This window comes from Manis pentadactyla, chromosome 8 (assembly GCF_030020395.1).
Source record: "Manis pentadactyla isolate mManPen7 chromosome 8, mManPen7.hap1, whole genome shotgun sequence".
Taxonomy (NCBI): Eukaryota; Metazoa; Chordata; class Mammalia; order Pholidota; family Manidae; genus Manis; species Manis pentadactyla.
Window position 1 is genome coordinate 58,875,022 of NC_080026.1, and position 20,948 is coordinate 58,895,969.

A 20,948-nucleotide genomic window follows, 5' to 3' on the forward strand; every position below is an offset into this window, starting at 1 on the left:
GTGAAGCTAACTTTTTCAATCTTGTTGGCCCTGGCCATTTTTCACATGGGACACTGCAAATCAGAGAGCTCAGAGAGTTTCTCAAAGACACACAGCAAGTAAAAGGGGGGGATTCAGTAAAACAAAGGTCTCTGTTAGTCACCACACCTATAAAAGGTGGTGTTCCCTGATGCTGTCATTGCCTTCTGGTGGCCGGGGCAGAGAAGGCCTGCTGCTCCACAGTAGGCATGACTTGAGCAGCACTCTCCTGGCTGGTTGTGCCCCGGCCTTCCTTTGGCTGCCTCCCCACTGACACATGGCAGATGCCCAAGGGGGTTACATGTGGCCCTCTCCATGGCCAGTCCTGACTGTGCTCTCCCTGCCTGTGTAGGCAAAACCCCTCACACTCCTGACGGTGGAGGACTCTCCCTACTGCCTTAGATGGAGGTTGCCCCAGAGCTTGCCCCACTGTGCTGCCGGGAGGCTGCTACCAAAGCAGCCGCTGTGTCTGTGCCCCTGAGGAGCATGGTGACCCTCCTGGGCCTCCTGTTTCAGGCCTCTTGCTCTAGATGCTGCTGAAGCTGGAGCCGCACAGCTGCCCATGGGTGCCTAGCGGCTCAGTGTCAGCTCAGAGAACTGCAGTACTGGCCTATGCCCAGGACTGAGCAGCTGCCTCTCACTGCTCTGATGCCCCACAGCCACTTAGGCCAAGCAAACGGGTTTGGGGGGCAGCAGAAAGGTTGGCAAGGCATGGTCATGCAGGGCCTGCACTGCCGCAGGAGGCCGGGCCTCATCCTGTGGGCAGCTGGGACAGGATTTTAGGCAGGGGAGTGACTGGCCAGTCTGCACTTCAGAGGCATCCCTCTGGAGGGATGGAGGAGATGGCAGGAAGGCAGGTTGGGTGACCATGGTGGTCCCTGAGGGAGCTGATCAGAGGTGACGGAAAGCAGGAGCCGTGTGGATGGAGACAGGGGTAGGTGCCAGCCACGTGAGGGAGGAACGCAGGAGGTAATCCAACCCTGGCTCTGTCATCTTTAGCAAGCTACCTGAGCTCTCCAAGCCTCTGCTTCTTTATCGGCAGATTGGGGTAGAACAGTATTGGCTTAATGAGATAACACAGAAAATGTGCTCAGCATGATATCTGACCCCTGGTATTTTTCAATAAAAGTCAGCAGCAATTCCATTGTCGCTGCTAACAGCCTGCCTCTCCAATGACACCAGATTGCCAATCTCAGGAGATGAATGGTGGCAATCTTAAACAGGATGCTAGGGACTAGGAGGCTGGGACACTTATGATGTGGCCAGTCTGGGACAGTGGCTTCTGAGCGGTGTGGAGTTCAGGATGGGGTCTAACAGGACCCATGGAAGTAGCGTCCTCTGGCTGCAGCTGGAGAGTGGCCAGAGACACAGGTGGGGAAGTAAAGAGGAAGAGGTAAGATGGACCCTTCAAGCAAACCATCACTGAAGGGCTGAGTGGAGGAAAGGCAATTACATGGATTACCTTAGGTGCAAGAAGTACAACTAGGTGAGGGGGTGTCATAAAAGGCAGGGGGTCAGTTTCAGGAAGGGAAGGTACACCTATGTGAAATGGTTCAGAGAATAATCAGATATTCTCTGCACTAGAACACACACTTAGCAATGATCTCTGCCTGGGCAGAGCTGTGCTGGGCGCTAGGGGATGAAGGCAGCCAGGACCCTAAGTGCAGATGTCCAGATGCGGAGGAAAAAGCAAGAGAAGATGGCTTGAGAGGCAGCTCGCCCAGCCTGGGGAATGCTTGTCACTTCAGAGAGTGAGGGAAATATTGAAGAGATAAAACAAGAGGGGGATACGTGGTGGAGAAATCCCCCAGGAAGCCAGGATGGGAAACCAAGCAGGGATGAGGCATTTTTAAGAATGCCAAGCTGGCTGTGAGGTGGGCTGGGTGCAGTCACAGGGTATGCAGTACTTGGGGACCCAAGAACTGGGGAACAGAGGTTGGGGGGCTGAAAAGGACAAGGATGGAGAAGGTCCTGCCAAGGGGAAGGCTGGGCAGCACCAATCTTTACTTGGCTGAAAGACTAGCCCTGTAAGAGGCCAGACCTCACCCAGCCAGGAGAAGAATGGGATCAGATAGGCTTTGTGGAGCCAAGCTTGGTAATGCAGGTGGGGGAGGCATGGGGTGGTGCTCCGGGCTGGCAGTCAAGAGCCCATCTCCAGCACAGCTCTACCGGGCCAAGGGACCAACTAGCAGATCCCTTCCCAACTTCTTAGTTTCCCCAGCTGTAAAGTGACAGGTTTCATCATGATGCTCCTAGGGGACCTTGCGGTTAGGACCTTGGCATCGAATCTCTAAAGGTTCCATCTTTTGAGCATGGGCTCCTTTAGAAAATCGAAGAGAACATCAGACCCTCACTGACACAACACATACTTCTGCATAAAAATTCCAAGGTGTCTGTGGATTCCCTAAGATCTCCCCGTAGACCCAGGAGTCTGAGGTCCTAACCAAACTCATAAACAGGAAGCAATCACACCCAACCACCCCACCAGCTCCTATGCTGTAATAAAGGAAAACTGAACACTGGTTCTTTCAGCAGCAGCTATGGCCCCTACACAGACCAGCTACTAATGAGTTTTTCTCCTGTTTGCTGATGGAGGATACTTGTAATAAAGTTTAATGTGGAAGAACAAGGTGCATTTAACCAAAGCTGTAAACATCTCTAATTCTATTTAAAACTATAGGGTGCAGTACATTAACATTTAACAATCAGACACTAAATTAGTGTGGAGCTAATCGAGCTGTGTTTATTAGAATGCAGGCACCAAGTCATCTTTTATCAATGACAACAGAAGGAGCTGAAAACTGCAATGGCCACCCCCACATCCCACACTTTGCATTAATTAAGAGTCTCCAAATCACCACCCTATGGAAAGACACTCATTGCTCTGGAGAAAATACGCTGAGCCAAACACCCACAGCTCGGTGCAAAAGTCTATCAGCCTTGTGCACTTGGGGAATTGTTTTCCCCTACATAACAGATTGTTTTAAAAGTGTTAAATGTGCAATTTGAATTAATTTGAATGAGCAAAAGCTTAGCCTCTTTTCTACCTGACCTCTGAAGAGTTCACACTCCTGAGACCTTCCTCCTTCAAGAAACTCCCAGACACACCTTTGTCCAGGGCCCTGATCACTTGCCCTTCTCTGGTCTTGTTCAGGCTCCTTGCCTGCTTCAGGACCTGCCAGCAGCAGTGTTCCCCACCTCCCCTCCTCACTGAGCTGCTTCTCCCTGGGGATTTTGCTCACTATCAGGGCTTCTTCAGCTGTGACCCAAATTCTGATGACATCCCCAACCACCAGAGGTTCCAGATCCACATTTCCCAACAGTTTACATCTTGCCACTCAAAATGTCGTCCAGGGATTGGAAGCATGGGCATTCCCGGGAGCTTGTTAGAAACACAGACCCCCCAGGTCCCACCCAGACTTCCTGAACCAGAATCCATAGTTAAACAAGATCCAGGTGTTCCATGAACACATTACAGTTTAGGGAGCACTAGCCTATCCTATTCATCTGGGCACACCACTATAGTCCAAGCTCAATTGTCCACGCTGAAGACAGACCCTTCTTCCAAACCATGAATTTCTTGTTTTTCATCCCAGTGAAAAGCTTCTGTTCAGTGTACGGTGTGGGGGCAGGTTTGGGGATCAAGACCCCACCATGTGGATGCCTCACCTTGTATTGGGCTGCAAATGATGCAGAACTGGATGAACCCTGACCCTGGAATCCTGGATCAAGAGTACTGGAGAGACATGATGTTCTATGCAGACACCCTGTAAACTTTCGGGCTAGCACATAAGGGCCCCCCAACATCCATATGACCTGGCTTATTTGAATCTCTGCCCTGTGCCCTTCACCTGCTGCTGCTTAGAACCACTCCAGGTCTGTGGGCATCCCTACTCCCAACCTGAGGGTCGCTCCATTAGAAAAGAATCAGTCCTGATGCCTGATGGCCCCTCTCCATTGAGACGTGCATCTTCAGAGCCCCGGGGGGGCCCACTCAGTGAGAAGGTGCAGAGCGCAGCAGGAGCTGCGGCTGCAAGTGCACTGGAACTTATTGGACATGATGTAAGTGGGCTTCTGGGCATGACACTCAGTGCAGTTCTTTTGCTTCCACTGTTGGGAAGCAACTTTGATGTGTACCTATTAGTCAGAATTTTCTCTGCTGCAAACTGACTAGCTTGAGAAAAACCAGGATTTAGATGGTAGGAAAATGGGGTAGTTTATTAAACTGAAAAAAGATCTGAAAGAAAGAGGAGTCTGGGGCGTTCTAGGGGCTGAGGGGTGGGATTTTGTGCTTCCAGAACATTCTCTTCCCTACTTGTCTCTCAACATCTCCTGCGTTCTCCAAGGCTTCTCCACTTGGCAGGTGAGGTCAGTTGTATTCACATGTGATATGTGGTTTCCTAGATGAGCTGCCCAAGGGGAACATGGATCCTTTCTCCCGAGGATTTCAGTTAGCCCAGACCAGGCCTCATGCATGCTGTGGATCTTTTCTTTTGTGGCCTGGGGCATGAGCCCCATTCTTCTACCAGCCAAGGTTATAGTCACACACATCGAAGGCTGAATGATGAACAAGGGTATGGATAGTCCCTAAGAGCTTCAACTGGTTTAGTGTTCTCACCCCAAGTGAGTGTTTAGGCTTAATGATGTGTGGGATGAGCCAGATGACCATCAAGCACTAAAAAATATGAAGTGTCCTATATCATTTTCATGTTGGCAAATATCAGAAAGGGTAGGCCTGGCTTTTTCTTACTTGTTCTGTGGGCTAACAGAATCATGATCCTTTAATGAAGAGGTGATCTCAAAGAAACGCAGACCCTTTTTTCTCCCCGTACACAGATGCCTCAGTTTAGGGCTTGGAGATCCCCTTTTCCACTTCCTTGCTTCCTTGGATGACGCCATGCCGTGCCTGGCCTAGACTAAAAGTCACCACCGAGTCTGGTATCTGCACTCTGCCTACAAGAGCCACTGCATTCTCAGCGATGGGTTCTTGTTTTATTTAAATGTACAAGCAATTGTCCATTTTGAAAAGTGCTTATATTATAATTGTTCCCACAGTTACCTTATAGTAAAAATAAGTTGAAGAATCTATCCTAATTCCTATTTGAATGATATGTTTCCCCTTATCTTTAGAAATATCAATGCATGGTTAGTGGTGTATTTGATAGAGAATGAATGAGGAGACTCACTTTTTAGGTTTATTATGACAACGTCAAGATTTATCATCCCAAAGAAGCACCAGGTACAAATTACCCACTGCTTCTAGTTGTGAGCAGAACTTGGGTGGTTTGCTTCTGGAGATAACAGTGGGACAATCTTTGTTAAGATGCTTCAACAATTCCCTTGGGAAGCATTTTCATTAGGAGGTGATGATCTTGCAGCCTCCTTTTATACTCATGGCCAGCAAGCCCCCTGCTCACACACCTTAGTGTGGATATGTGCCACTATGACTGGAGTTTTAAAGAAAGAATCACTAAATCTATAACAGTTACTGGTTAGACTAGTGCTCATTACCAGCTCTAAGAAAACGTGTGCTCTTCTTAGTAGAATGTGCTTATTTCTGTATGTGATGGTCTTAAGCTCCTATTGAGTTTAGGGGATGTTTTGGGATGATTGAAGTTCAAATCAGTTTTGCATGGGGCCTTTTGTCTTCTTTCTTTTTCCCCATGATCTCCTCTTCACATGTCCTACTCTCCACTCCCACCTGGCCCTCCTGTTGGACTCTTCATGCAGATTAGGAAATCACCCTCCTTCCTCAAAATATCATACAACCTTGTTCCGCTGGAACACTGACGTGATAAAATAGGATGTTCATGATCATTCCAATACTAATGGTGTATTAGCCAGGTATCCACCTCTCCTAAAGCAGGCTCTAGGAAGGTCAGGGAGTTCTTCCAAGTGGTCTTCCTTCCTCAAAAGCTGTGTGGTTTATTCATTACCTTTGAAATCTGCAGAGAGGGAGGGAATGAGATTCAGGTGTAGGCTGGAGAGAATGACTTCCTCTTTGTAAAGTCAGGCTATTTGTGCTTCTGGAACATCATACCTGCTTCCAATTTGGACACTTTCCAACCAACCAAAAGAGGCACTCATAAGCTGCTGTGAGTCTTAGGGAGTACCACTGTGGAGCTAAATTCATAAAAGAACATTTACTTTTTAATGCTAATGCAGTGAGAATATTAAATAATAAAGGAATTTTCATTTGAAAATAGGGACTGGTTTTAGCATTTACACACAGTGTACGCGTGTAGCACTTGATAGTGTCCAAAATCCTGCAATATTCATGATCCCATTACAAGAATTCTATGAGAGGTTAAGTTGCCTTTATATAAACATGATTCTGAGATTATTCAGGGATGAAAAACTCAACCAAGTTCACATGGCTATACAGAGGGGCACAACTTGCACTCAAGGTTGTGTTGAAAATATATAATTTACCATATGTACATGGTCCATTACAAAGCCAAACGATTTCTGTAGTGTGCAATAAGTAACCAACCAGGGCACATTCACATGAAAGTGTCCTTCACAACACAGCTGACAAGACGGCTGCCTTCCCAAATGGATCCATCTTCAGGGCGATCCTGGATTTCAAGTCTGCAGCACAACTTCCCCACATGGTTATACGCTGGGCCTCCCTGCCTTCCCTGACCTGAGCCCATTAGGATTCACATGTGAAGCTGAGTTGGACAAGGTACTTTGCAAGAATGGGGACTTGAAGACATACTTTTCTAGCTCAGCTTGTACTTCCTACTCTCCTACCTACCAAGGAAAGACCAGGTAAAAGACTTTGCTCTCACACAAGTAGACATTCGATTAGAGTTGCTAACAGTTCCAAGAGGCTTCCAGTGGATGGCAAATTTCCCTGCTTCTTTGGAAGAAGTTAAGAACTTCATGGGAAATATTAGTTTCTATACTGGCATAAGTCCACCCTGCCAAAGGGGTGGAAACCCTTTAGAACAGTGTTCTAACCTGTTCCATGGCCTTGGGTGATCCTGGGTAGGGAAACAGGCACCGGGGTATTCAGAGACTACTCACTGCTGGCCTAGACCTCAGAACCCCTACAATCTGCCCTTAAATCATGAGGGTCAGTGCATCTATTTAAAACAAGAGATGCTATCTTGAGTGACTGCTTGCAATAAGCAGTTTGTTCTGCTCTGGGTAGCCTAGCAAAACTATCTAATCCTCTGAAAACCAGATACTATGTATCTACCATCTCACGTATTGGCCTATAATGGCATTTCCTCTAGCTATATACTATGAGCTTGATATCAGGGATACAGCAAGAGCAGAAGATTAAAATTAAGATTTAAAAAGATTTTTAAAAATTAAAATTAAGACCCAGAGAAAAAAGAAAATGTGAAGAGTTGGCTCAGCAGAGAATCTCCTTGGGTGCTCTCAGAATCAGAGTTCTTACTCCTCAGGGCTCAAACCCAGAGAAGTCTTGTCCTGGGAGATTTGTCCAAAGGCTGTGGCCCCTACTCTTTTGCAGAGAGGAACCTTCTAACTTGTACCTTGTACCTGTCTTTAAAGGTACCTAGAATACTGTTGGCAAGGGGCTCCCTACCACACAGAAGGCACAAGTGAAAATAGAAAAATAAGGACTTTGTTTCCAAGGTTTCATAAATAACCAGGGTGGCAGGTATTAAATAGGACCACGGAAGAGGGACGGCGTCACAGCTTGTTCTCCTCAAAGAGGATCTGGGCGTAGACAGTGCTGGCGGGGATGCCTTTGGCAGCCTGGTGCGGTTTGATCAGCTCCAGCTCAGCATAGGTCAAGTTTTCCTCAGCAATCTTTGGCTGGTAAGACAAAACACAACACAGTTTTAGCTGACCACAGGGAGTTCTGCATCATGCATTCACTCATCAGACATGCATTTTCATTGCATTTAGGGAATTCAAAGGGGAACAAATGGACAAAAATTTACAAGGACATATAAAACCTAAATAACACAGTAATAGAGGTCTCATTGTCTTATATGGTACACTGTGCCCTACAAAGAGACACTATGATTTATTTTAAAGTAGAGACATAAAACACTAATAAAAAATGATTAAATACTAGACCACAAAGCAAACTTTAATTCTGAAAGGTAAAAATAATGTAAATAGTAGTGTCTGATCAAAAGGAAAAAATAAAGATATGAGTCAAAATATCATATAATTAATGACAAATCAAGAATAGTACTACCTAGAAATTTTCTTAAATGACTTAACCTATAAAAAAATAAAATTTCAAAATATCTTGAAAACAAGGATAAAGAAAATACTATGTAAAGAATGCAGTACTCAGAGAAAAATCATAGCCTTAAATATTTACATTAGACAATATGAGTTAAATGGATCAAGCATTCAAGTATAAGAAAAAGAACAAAATAAACGAAAGAAAAGTGGAAGGAAGGACCAATGTAATTAAAACCAGACTGTATGAGTAAGAAAAACAGAATTATAAAAACATCAAAAAGCTTGTGCTTGGAAAACACCAGCAAAACAAACGGAACAACAAATTAATCAAGATAAAAAGGGAAAAGGCATAAATGAATAAAATAGGAAATGAAAAAGGGGATCTAATGTAAATGAAGGAAATCTTTTTATAATTAACAAAATTACTTTGCTCAACTTACTGCTAAAAGTTTTGAAATACAGGATAAAATGGGTTATGTTCCAGAACAATATAATTATAATTATAAAATTAATTATACACATATAAATATATGTTTAAAAAATTATAAAATATAAATATAATTATAAACATTAACTTTGGGAAATGAGTGTTACTAATTGTCATCAAAAAACAAGGAAAGAGAATAAAAGAAGAAGGGAGGAAGGGAGGGAGGGGAAAAACAGAGAGAGGAAAAAAGAAAGAAAGGAAGGAAGGAAAAGAAAGAGGGAGAGAGGGAGAGGGGGAAGGAAGGAAGAAAGAAAAAGGGAGGAAATACTGCCAAAGAGCTCTTTCTCAAACACCTGGCCCAGCCAGTTTTATAGGAGAATTTCTAGAAGAAATTCACTTAAGGAACAGATAATTCCAATGTAATTAAATTGCTCCAGAGCATAAAAAAAAGAAAGAAAAGAAAAACAAATATTTTAGAACAATCTCATTAGCAAAAATTTTAAGTCAAATTTACTCCGAAAGAATGAAGAAGCACATTAAAGGATAGGTAATCATATTCAAGTTGATTTTATTCCAATAATGCAAAGACGGCTCAATACTAGAAAAATCTACCAATATAATTCACTATAGCAATAGATGAGAAAAAAATACGGTCAGCTCTATAGATGCTGGAAAGGCATTTAATAAAAATTTTAACATGTTTGTTATAAACAACTTTTGAATAAAGTAGTCACAGGTGTATATTTTTTATATTTTCTTACCAAGATTAAGGAACATTATTGAAATAAAGAATTGGTGGATTATAATAGAGTGATGTTGGCATCATGACAGTGTGAGTTGTTCCTTTTTTCCTCTCCCCTTCGATTTACAACTAATTGGAAGTCCACAAACAGATTTAAAAAAAAAAGAAGAAAAGCGCCTCTGCACAGCATACCAGAGAGATCCATCCATCTGTGCCCCTGAAAGTGGGCGGACTGGACCTTGGAGGAGGCTGTGGAGCAAGGGAAGTGATAGCAGCGCCGGGGTGGCAGAGGAGGTGAAGGCAGAGCAGGCACGGGTTGGCCCAGGAGTGAGCCAGCACAGCCCTCTGGGAGAAGAAGGGGCGGATGGAGGCAGGGAGTTGGGGGGCGTCTGCTTGGCCACATGCACTGCAGCCAGAGGGACCAATTGCTGTCTCTGAAGGGAGACTGCTGTGACTGGGGGGAAGGGAAAGGAAAAGGAAGTGGCAGACCAAAGAGAACTGAAAGAAAGCCTCTCCTGCTGTCTGCCCAGGGAGGCAACAGGACCACCTGCAGACCTCTTGAGAGTCCCTCTACTGGGGCATAGGCACACCCAAAGCCCTAAGGACTAAGTCACTTCCGCCATGCACCCACCCACACTCTGCCACCACCTTTTTTTTTTAATGCCCACACTCCCAAGTCTTAGTGGCAAATCAGTTCTTGCAAAAAGAACCGAAAACTTGTGCTATAGCGCCACCTTCTGGAGAACAAAAGGAAGGCGCCTAACTACCAACCAGTTGAACTATTAGAATCAGAGTAAACAAAACCTTGCCTGAGTATATAAAAGGTGCTTCTACTTCCAATGCAGTGGCAGAAAACCTTCTCATCAAACACCATGAAAAATCACGGTAATACAATATCACAAAAACAAAATGACAATTTTTCAGCAACCAAACCCAAAGACGTGGAATATTGTGATCTAATTTGATAAAAAATTTTAAATAACTGCTATGAAGAATTCAACAAGCTACAAGAACACTTGAAGGCAATAAAATTATCCCAGTAATAAAATTAATGAACAGGGGTATTTTACCAAAGAGACTGAAATTCTAAAAAAGTACCAAATACATTTTAGAGCTGAAGAACTCAATAAATGAGATGAAGAATGCATTAGAATGCATTGGGAAAATAACAGATCATATGGAAGAAAGAATCAGAGAGCTTGAGGATAGAAATATAGAAAATAGAAATATGGAAATGATTCACATGGAGGACTAAGATTTTTTAAATCTTTGAAAGAAGAAATCTTTCAAGAAACTATTTGATTCCATTAGAAAAGTCAACATAAGAATAATGGGTATCCCAGAAGGAAAAGAAAGGAAGAGGGGAGCAGTGAATGTATTTAAATAAATAATAATATCAACTGTACTTCAATTTTTTAAAAAAGGAAAAACAAATTTTAAATAAAAGATTAAATGTAGATAAGAAGAAAAAAAGAAAGAAAAGGGGAGGGAGGGAGGGAAGGAGGACTGGATATACAAGTCCATGAAGCTAACAGGACACTTTATTATCTCAATGCAAAAAGATCCTCTCTAAGACACACTATATTAAAACTGTCAAAAGTCAATGATAAAGAATTTTAAAGGCAGGCAGGAGAAAAAAAGACAGGAACCTACAAAGGTACTCCCATGAGGCTATCAAAAGATTTCTCTGCAGAAACTACAGATCAGGAGAGAGTGGAATAACATATTCAAAGTATTGAAAGATAAGAACTGCCAGCCAAAATACTCTATTTGGTAAAGTTATCCTTCCGAGGTGAAATGAAATAAAAGGTCCAGACAAACAAAAGCTGAGGGAATTCACCACAACTAGACCTGCCCAAGAAAAAGGTTAAGAAAAGCTCTTCAAGCTGAAACAAAAAGACAAAAGTACACAAAACTCTGATTAAGGAAATAAATAGTCAGATTACTGTAATTATTTTTTAGAATAGTATATTAAACTCTTAAATATAGCATAAAGTTTAAGGGAAAAGATAATTAAAAACAACTACAGCTGCTATAACTTGGTGATGGAATCACAGCATTAAAAAATAAAAAAGGAGAAGAGTAAAAGGATGGAATCTTTACTGGCAAATGAAGATAAATTGCTATTAGCAGGAAAAGAAGTATTTTATCTATAAGATGTTTTTATTTTATTTTATTTTATTTTTATTTTTTATTTTGGTATCATTAATCTACAATCACAGAAAGAACATTATGTTTACTAGGTTCCCCCCTTCACCAAGTTGCCCCCACATACCCCTTCACAGTCACTGTCCATCTGCGTAGTAAGATGCTGTAGACTCACTACTTGTCTTCTCTGTGTTGCACAGCCCTCCCTGTGCCCCCCATGCACTATACATGCTAATTGTAATGCCCTCTTTCTTTTTCCCCACCCTTATCCCTCCCTTCCCACCCATCCTTCCCAGTCCCTTTCCCTTTGGTAACTATTAGTCCATTCTTGGGTTCTGTGATTCTGCTGCTGTTTTGTTCCTTCAGTTTTCCTTTGTTCTTATACTCCACATATGAGTGAAATCATTTGGTACTTGTCCTTCTCTGCCTGGCTTATTTCACTGAGCATAATACCCTCTAGCTCTATCCATGTTGTTGCAAATGGTAGGATCTGTTTTTTTCTTATGGCTGCGAAATATTCCATTGTGTATATGTACCACATCTTCTTTATCCATTCATCTACTGATGGACACTTAGGCTGCTTCCATATCTTGGCTATTCTAAATAGTGCAGCGATAAACATAGGGGTGCATCTGTCTTTTTCAAAATGGAGTGCTGCATTCTTAGGGTAAATTCCTAGAAGTGGAATTCCTGGGTCAAATGGTATTTCTATTTTGAGCATTCTGAGGAACCTCCATACTGCTTTCTGTAATGGTTGAACTAGTTTACATTCCCACCAGCAGTGTAGGAGGGTTCCACTTTCTCCACAACCTCGCCAACATTTGTTGTTGTTTGTCTTTTCAATGATGGCGATCCTTACTGGTGTGAGGTGATATCTCATTGTGGTTTTAATTTGCATTTCTCTGATGATTAGCAATGTGGAGCATCTTTTCATGTGCCTGTTGGCCATCTGGATTTCTTCTTTAGAGAACTGTCTATTCAGCTCCTCTGCCCATTTTTTAATTGGATTACTTGCTTTTTGTTGGTTGAGATGTGTGAACTCTTTATATATTTTGGATGTCAATCCTTTATCAGATCTGTCATTTATGAATATGTTCTCCCATACTGTAGGATACCTCTTTGTTCTATTGATGGTGTTCTTGGCTGTACAGAAGCTTTTTAGCTTGATATAGTCCCACTTGTTCATTTTTGCCTTTGTTTCCCTTGCCTGGGGAGATATGTTCATGAAGAAGTCACTCATGTTTATGTCCATGAGATTTTTGCCTATGTTTTTTTCTAAGAGTTTTATGGTTTCATGACTTAGATTCAGGTCTTTGATCCATTTGGAGTTTACTTTTGTGTATGGGGTTAGACAGTGATCCAGTTTCATTCTCTTACATGTAGCTGTCCAGTTTTGCCAGCACCATCTGTTGAAGAGACTGTCATTTCCCCATTGTATGTCCATGGCTCCTTTATCATATATTAATTGGCCATATATGGTTGGCTTAATATCTGGAGTCTCTATTCTGTTCCACTGGTCTATGGCTCTGTTCTTGTGCCAGTACCAAATTGTCTTGATTACTGTGGCTTTGTAGTAGAGCTTGAAGTTGGGGAGCGAGATCCCCCCCCCACTTTATTCTTCCTTCTCAGGATTGCTTTGGCTATTCAGGGTCTTTGACGGTTCCATATGAATTTTTGAACTATTTGTTCCAGTTCATTGAAGAATGCTGTTGGTAATTTGATAGGGATTGCATTGAATCTGTATACTGCTTTGGGCAGGATGGCCATTTTGATGATATTAATTCTTCCTAGCCAGGAGCATGGAATGAGTTTCCATTTGTTAGTGACCTCTTTCATTTCTCTTAAGAGTGTCTTATAGTTTTCAGGGTATAGGTCTTTCACTTCCTTGGTTAGGTTTATTCCTAGGTATTTTATTCTTTTGGATGCTATTGTGAATGGAATTGTTTTCCTGATTTCTCTTTCTATTAGTTCATTGTTAGTATATAGGAAAGTTACAGATTTCTGTGTGTTAATTTTGTATCCTGCAACTTTGCTGAATTCTGATATCAGTTCTAGTAGTTTTGGGGTGGAGTCTTTAGGGTTTTTTATGTACAATATCATGTCATCTGCAAATAGTGACAGTTTGACTTCTTCTTTACCAATCTGGATTCCTTGTATTTCTTTGTTTTTTCTGATTGCCATGGCTAGGACATCCAGTACTATGTTGAATAACAGTGGGGAGAGTGGGCATCCATGTCTTGTTCCCGATCTCAGAGGAAAAGGTTTCAGCCTCTCGCTGTTCAGTATGATGTTAGCTGTGGTTGATCATATATGGTCTTTATTATGTTGAGGTACTTGCCCTCTATGCCTATTTTGTTGAGAGTTTTTATCATGAATGGATGTTGAATTTTGTTGAATGCTTTTTCAGCATCTATGTAGATGATTATGTGGTTTTTGTCCTTTTTGTTGATGTGGTGGATTATGTTGATGGATTTTCGAATGTTGTACCATCCTTGCATCCCTGGGATGAATCCCACTTGGTCATGGTGTATGATCCTCTTGATGTCAACACACATCAAGAGGATCATACACCATGAATTTGGTTTGCTAATATTTTATTGAGTATTTGTGCATCTACGTTCATCAGGGATATTGGTCTGTAGTTTTCTTTTTTGGTGGGGTCTTTGCCTGTTTTTGGTATTAGGGTGATGTTGGCTTCATAGAATTAGTTTGGGAGTATTCCCTCCTCTTCTATTTTTTGGAAAACTTTAAGGAGAATGGGTACTATGTCTTCCCTGTATGTCTGATAAAATTCCGAGGTAAATCCATCTGGCCCGGGGGTTTTGTTCTTGGGTAGTTTTTTGATTACCGATTCAATTTCGTTGCTGGTAATTGGTCTGTTTAGATTTTCTGTTTCTTTCTCGGTCAGTCTTGGGAGATTGTATTTTTCTAGGAAGTTGTCCCTTTCTCCTAGGTTTTCCAGCTTGTTAGCATATAGGTTTTCATAGTATTCTCTAATAGTTCTTTGTATTTCTGTGTTCGTGATTTTTCCTTTCTTGTTTCTGATTCTGTTGATGTGTGTTGACTCTCTTTTTCTCTTAATAAGTCTGGTTAGAGGCTTATCTATTTTATTTTCTTGGAGAACCAGCTCTTGGTTTCATTGATTTTTTCTATTGTTTTATTCTTCTCGATTTTATTTATTTCTTCTCTGGTCTTTATTATGTCCCCCCGTCTGCTGACCTTAGGCCTCATTTGTTCTTCTTTTTCCAATTTTGACAATTGTGATATTAGACTATTCATTTGGAATTGTTCTTCCTTCTTTAAATATGCCTGGATTGCTATATACTTTCCTCTTAAGACTGCTTTTGCTGCGTCCCACAGAAGTTGGGGCTTTGTGTTGTTGTTGTCATTTGTTTCCATATATTGTTGGATCTCTATTTTAATTTGGTCATTGATCCATTGATTATTTAGGAGCATGTTGCTAAGCCTCCATGTGTTTGTGACCATTTTGCTTTTTTTGTACAATTTATTTCTAGTTTTATACCTTTGTGATCTGAAAAGTTGGCTGGTAGGATTTCAATCTTTTGGAATTTACTGAGGTTCTTTTTGTGGCCTAGTATGTGGTCTATTCTGGAGAATGTTCCATATGCACTTGAGAAGAATGTGTATCCTGTTGCTTTTGGATGTAGAGTTCTATAGATGTCTATTAGGTCCATCTGTTCTAGCGTGTTGTTCAGTGCCTCTTTGTCCTTACTTATTTTCTGTCTGGTGGATCTGTCCTTTGGAGTGAGTGGTGTGTTGAAGTCTCCTAGAATGAATGCATTGCAGTCTATTTCCCCCTTTAGTTCTGTTAGTATTTGTTTCACATATGCTGGTGCTCCTGTGTTGGGTGCACATATGTTTATATTGGTTATAGCCTCTTGTTGGACTGAGCTCTTTATCATTATGTAATGTCCTTCTTTATGTCTTGTTACTTTCTTTATTTTGAAGTCTATTTTGTCTGATACTAGTATTGCAACACCTGCTTTTTTATCTTGGTTGTTTGCATGAAATATCTTTCTCCATCCCTTGACTTTTAACCTGTGCATGTCTTTGGGTTTGAGGTGAGTCTCTTGTAAGCAGCATTTAGATGGGTCTTGTTTTTTAGCCATTCTATTACTCTGTGTCTTTTGATTGGTGCATTCAGTCCATTTACATTTAGGGTGATTATTGAAAGATATGTACTTATTGCCATTGCAGGCTTTAGATTTGTGGTTACCAAAGGTTCAAGGTTAGCTTGTTTACTACCTTACTGTCTGATGTCACTCGCTTATTGAGCTGTTATAAACACAGTCTGATGATTATTTCTCTCCCTTCTTATTCCTCCTCCTCCCTTCTTCATATGTTGGGTGTTTTGTTCTGTGCTCTTTTAGGAGTGCTCCCATCTAGAGCAGTCCCTCTAAGATACCCTGTAGAGGTGGTTTGTGGGAGGCAAATTCCCTCAACTTTTGCTTGTCTGGGAATTGTTTAATCCCTCCTTCATATTTAAATGATAATCGGGCTGGATACAGTATCCTTGGTTCAAGGCCCTTCTGTTTCATTGCATTAAATATATCATGCCATTCTCTTCTGGCCTGGAAGGTTTCTGTTGAGAAGTCTGATGATAGCCTGATGGGTTTTCCTTTGTAGGTGACCTTTCTTCTCTCTCTGGCTGCCTTTAATACTCTGTTCCTTGTCCTTGATCTTTGCCATTTTAATTATTATGTGTCTTGGTGTTGTCCTCTTTGGATCCTGTCTCTCAGGAGTTCTGTGTGCCTCTATAGTCTGAGCAACTTTTTCCTGCCCCAGTTTGGGGAAGTTCTCAGCAATTATTTCTTCAAAGACACTTTCTATCCCTTTTTCTCTCTCTTCTTCCTCTGGTACCCCTATAATGCGGATATTGTTCCTTTTGGATTGGTCACACAGTTCTCTTAATATTGTTTCATTCCTGGAGATCCTTTTATCTCTCTCTGCATCAGCTTCTATGTGTTCCTGTTCTCTGGTTTCTATTCCATCAATGGCCTCTTGCATCCTATCCATTCTGCTTATAAATCCTTCCAGAGTTTGTTTCACTTCTTTAATCTCCCTCTGGACATCTGTAATCTCCCTCCGTACTTCATCCCTTAGCTCTTGCATATTTCTCTGCAGCTCTGTCAGCATGTTTATGATTTTTATTTTGAATTATTTTTCAGGGAGACTGGTTAGGTCTGCCTCTGCAGATCCTTTCTTGGGTGTAACTATCTTGGATTGGACCAGATTTTTTTGCCTTTTCATGGTGATAGCAGTGGCTGTAGGCAGGTTGCGGGTGTGTCAGCTGGGATAAGAAAGTACTTTCCTTCTTGCTGAATGCCTTGCCCTTCTCTGCTGCCTGTGATGGTTACCTGCACTCCTGGAGCAGCCACCGGGTTAGTCCCCTAAGCTGCTGTGGGCGGGGTGTCTGTCAGAGCAGCGTGGAGCCCTGTGGGGAGTGGCAGGCATGCCAGGTGTGCTCCTCCATGCTAGAGGAGACCCTGCCAGGCAGCTGTGTAGCAGCAGCAGCCTTTGGGTTTGGCCCGGGCAGCTGTGCTTTGGGCTGGGATTCCAGTCGGTTACGGTGCTCTGCCTGCTCCCTCTGGCTCCGCTGCAGGTGAGCGCGGGGCTCTTCTGTGCAGGCTTCTACCGGGCTCTGGCTTCACTGCCACCGGTGCACGTGAGCCACACCTGGGCTGTTCGGTCGCGCTGCTGCAGGCTAGCACAAGCCTCTCCTGCAGCGCATGGATCTGCTCTCGGTTCTTTCTGGCGCTGCCGTCCTCGGCGTGCACTGCCACTCTCCTGCTACTGGGCCCATGTGTCGGGGTCCACTCCAGTTGGAGGAACGACTGGCAGGCTGCTTAGTGCTGTGAGGGGCTTCAGAGCTGCACTGCCTCCGTTTAGGGCGCCTAAGTTTCCCTGGCATTCCCAGCTCCCGGGACAACTTCCTCCAGCTTTGGGGTCCCTGTCTCTTTAAGACTTGCAGAAAGCACTTGCTTTTCTTTTGTCTCAGGGGTGCCGGTTGTAGGGATGTGCCCACAGGTTTTGCTTTTCCATTTCTCTAATATCCAGCACCCCGTGCACCTTGTGTCTGCGTTCCAGGTGCGGATTTCTAGAGCTGGTTGTTTAGCAGTCCTGGGCTTTCACTGCCTCCCCATTCTGTCTCCTTTCTTCCCGCCAGGTTTTGGGGTGGGGGAGCATTTGGGTCCCGCCTGGCCACGGCTTGTATCTTACCCCCTTCATGTGATGCTGAGTTCTCGCAGATGTAGATGTATCCTGGCTGTTGTACTGCATCCACTGGTGTCTCTTTTAGGAATAGTTGTATTTATTGTATTTTCATAAATATATATGTTTTGGGGAGGAGATTTCCTCTGAAATACTCACGCTGCCATCTTCTCTTTGAGATGTGGTATGTAAAACTCATGGTAACCACAAAGCAAAAATCTAGAGCAGATACAGAAAACAAAAAAGTAGAGACTGCAATTCATCATGGAAAACCACCAACTTATAAACGTAGACAGAAACAAAAGCAAAAAGAAACAATGGAAAAGCAAAATAACTGGAAGGGTAAAAGTAAAATGGCAATAGCAAATCCTTACACATCAATAATCACCTTAAATGTAAATGGAATTGAACTCGCCAATCAAAAGGCACAGAGTGGCTACATGTATTAAAGAATCAGACCCAACTATATGCTGTTTATAGGAGACTCTTTCAGCCAGAAGACACACACAAGCTCAGAGAGAAAGGGTGGAAGATGATATTCCAAGCAAAGGGAATGAAAAGAAGGGAGGCATAGCCACACTTACATCAGACAGAATATTAAACTTCAGGCCAAAAACAGTAACAAGAGTTAAAGGTCATCAAATAAATATAAAGGGTTAAATACATCAAGCAGATATAACAATTGTAAATATATATGCTCCCAATGAATGAACACTGAAATATACTTAAGCAACTAATAACAGATCTTAAGGGAGATCTAAACAACAATATATTAATTGTTGGGGACTTCAACTGAGGACATCAATAACCCACTATCAGTAATAGATTGTCCAGACAGAAAATAACAAGGAAATGTTAGAACAAATGCACTTAATAAACATGGTGAGCATTCCATCCAACAGCAGCAGAAAATATACTCTTCTCAAAAGCACAAGAAACATTCTCCAGCAATGTTAGGCCACAAAAATAAATCTTAGCAAATTTAAGAAGACTGAAATAAGACCAACTCTCTTCTCTGACCACAGTGGTATGAAACTAGAAATCAACAACAAAAGGAAAGTGAGAAGATCTACAAATATGTGGAAACTAAACAACCCACTTCTAAACAACGAATAGGTCAAAGAAGAAAACAAAAGGAAATAAACAATTATCCCCAAACAAATGAAAATGAAAATACAACATAGCAGATATTGTGGGACACAGAAAAAGCAGCTCTGAGAGAAATGTTTATAGCAATAAATACATATATTAATAAATAAACATACCTAACTTTACACCTCAAATAACTAGTAAAAGAAGAACAAATTAAGCCCAAAGTCAGCAGAAAGAAGGAACTAATAAGAATCTGTGGAAATAAATGAAATAGAGACCAGAAAAACAATTGAAAGGATCAGTGAAACTAAGAGCTGGTTCTTTAAAAAAATAAACAAAATTTACACACCTAAGAAAAAAAGAAGACTCAGATAAATAAAATTAGAAATGAAAGAGGAGCCATTATAACTGAGAGTACAGAAATACAGTATTGCAACAAAGAGCCAGAACAATGCTGAGAAAAAGGAACAAAGCTGGAGCTATTATGATTCTAGCTTTCAAACTATATCACAAAGTCATAGCCAAAAAACAGTATGGTACTGGCATAAAAATAGACACATTGACCAATAGAACAGAATAGAGAGCCCAGAATTAAACCCTGGCACATAGGGTCAACTATTATTTGACATGGAAGCTAAGAATACCCAGTGGGGAAAGGATAGTCTCTTCAAAAAGTGGTGCTGGGGAAACTGAAGAAAAACATGCAGAACAATTAAATTGGACCCCTATCGCATACCACTCACAAAAACTAACTTGAAATGGATCAAAAACTTAAACATTAGATCTGATACCATAAAACTCCTGAAAGAAAATGTGGGGAAGAAGCTCAGTGATACTGGTCTTGGCAATAATTTTTTAAGCATGACACCAAAAGCACAAACAATGAAAGAAAAAAAAATCAGCAAATGGGCCAACATCAAACTAAACAGCTTCTACACACCAAAAGATTTAACACAATGAAAAGACAAACTATAGAATGGGAGAAAAAATTTTCAAACCATGTAACGGATAAGGGGTTACTATCCAAAATATACAAAGAACACAACTCAGTCAACTCAAGAACATAAAAGCAAGGAATCCAATTAAAAAGTGGGCAGAAGAACTAGACATTTCTCCAAAGAAGACACCAAAATGACCAATGGACATGTAAAAAGATGCTCAATTATCACTAATCATCAAGGAAATGAAAATCAAAACCACAAGATATCAACTCGCACCTATTAGAATGACTATCACCAAGAAGACAAGAGGCAACAGAAGCTAATGAGGATGTGGAGAGGAGGGGACCCAGGAGGGAATCTGCAAGCACTGTAAACTGGTCCACCCACTGTGGAAAACAAGATGGAGGATCCTCAAAAAATTAAAAATAAATCTACGATATAATCCAGCAATTCTACTTCTGGGTAGATACCTGAAGGAAACGGAGACAGGATTTTTTTTTTTTTTGCTATCATCAATGTACAATTACAAAAGCAACATTATGATTACTAGACTTCCCCCATTATCAAGTCCCCACCACACACCCCATTACAGTCACTATCCATCAGGGTAGTAAGATGCTATAGAATCACTACTTGTCATCTCAGTGTTATACTGCTTACCCCGCTCTCCCCCAGCTACATTATGTGTGCTAATCCTAATGCCCCTTAATCCCCTTATCCTTCCCTTCCCCCCCACTATCCCCAGTCCCTTTTCTTTTGGCAACTTAGTCCATTCTTGGGTTCTGTGAGTCTGTTGCTGTTTTGTTCCTTCAGTTTTTCCTTTGTTCTTATGCTCCACAGATGAGTGAAATCATTTGGGTCTTGTCTTTTTCCACCTGGCTTATTTCACTGAGCATAATACCCTCTAGCTCCATCCATGTTGTTGCAAATGGTAGGATTATTCCATTGTGTATATGTAACACATCTTCTTTACCCATTCATCTACTGATGGACACTTAGGTTGCTTCCATTTATTGGCTATTGTAAATAGTGCTGCAATAAACATAGGGGTGCATATGTCTTTTTCAAACTGGGCTGCTACATTCTTAAGGTAAATTCCTAGGAGTGGAATTCCTGGGTCAAATGGTATTTCTATTTTTAGTTTTTTGAGGAACCTCCATATTGCTTTGCA

General features: G+C 41.8%; 1 protein-coding gene across 2 annotated transcripts in view; it reads right to left on the minus strand.

Moving 5' to 3' along the window:
- Positions 1-6,426: 6,426 nt before the first annotated feature.
- VSTM4 (V-set and transmembrane domain containing 4) overlaps positions 6,427-20,948 on the minus strand; it is a 111,857-nt gene continuing 97,335 nt past the window's right edge. For both annotated transcript variants that reach the window (XM_036916610.2, XM_036916609.2), the window contains one exon: positions 6,427-7,812. In XM_036916610.2, coding sequence (XP_036772505.2) covers positions 7,687-7,812 — 126 coding nt within the window. In that variant the 3' untranslated portion in view covers positions 6,427-7,686. The remainder of the gene's footprint in view (positions 7,813-20,948) is intronic.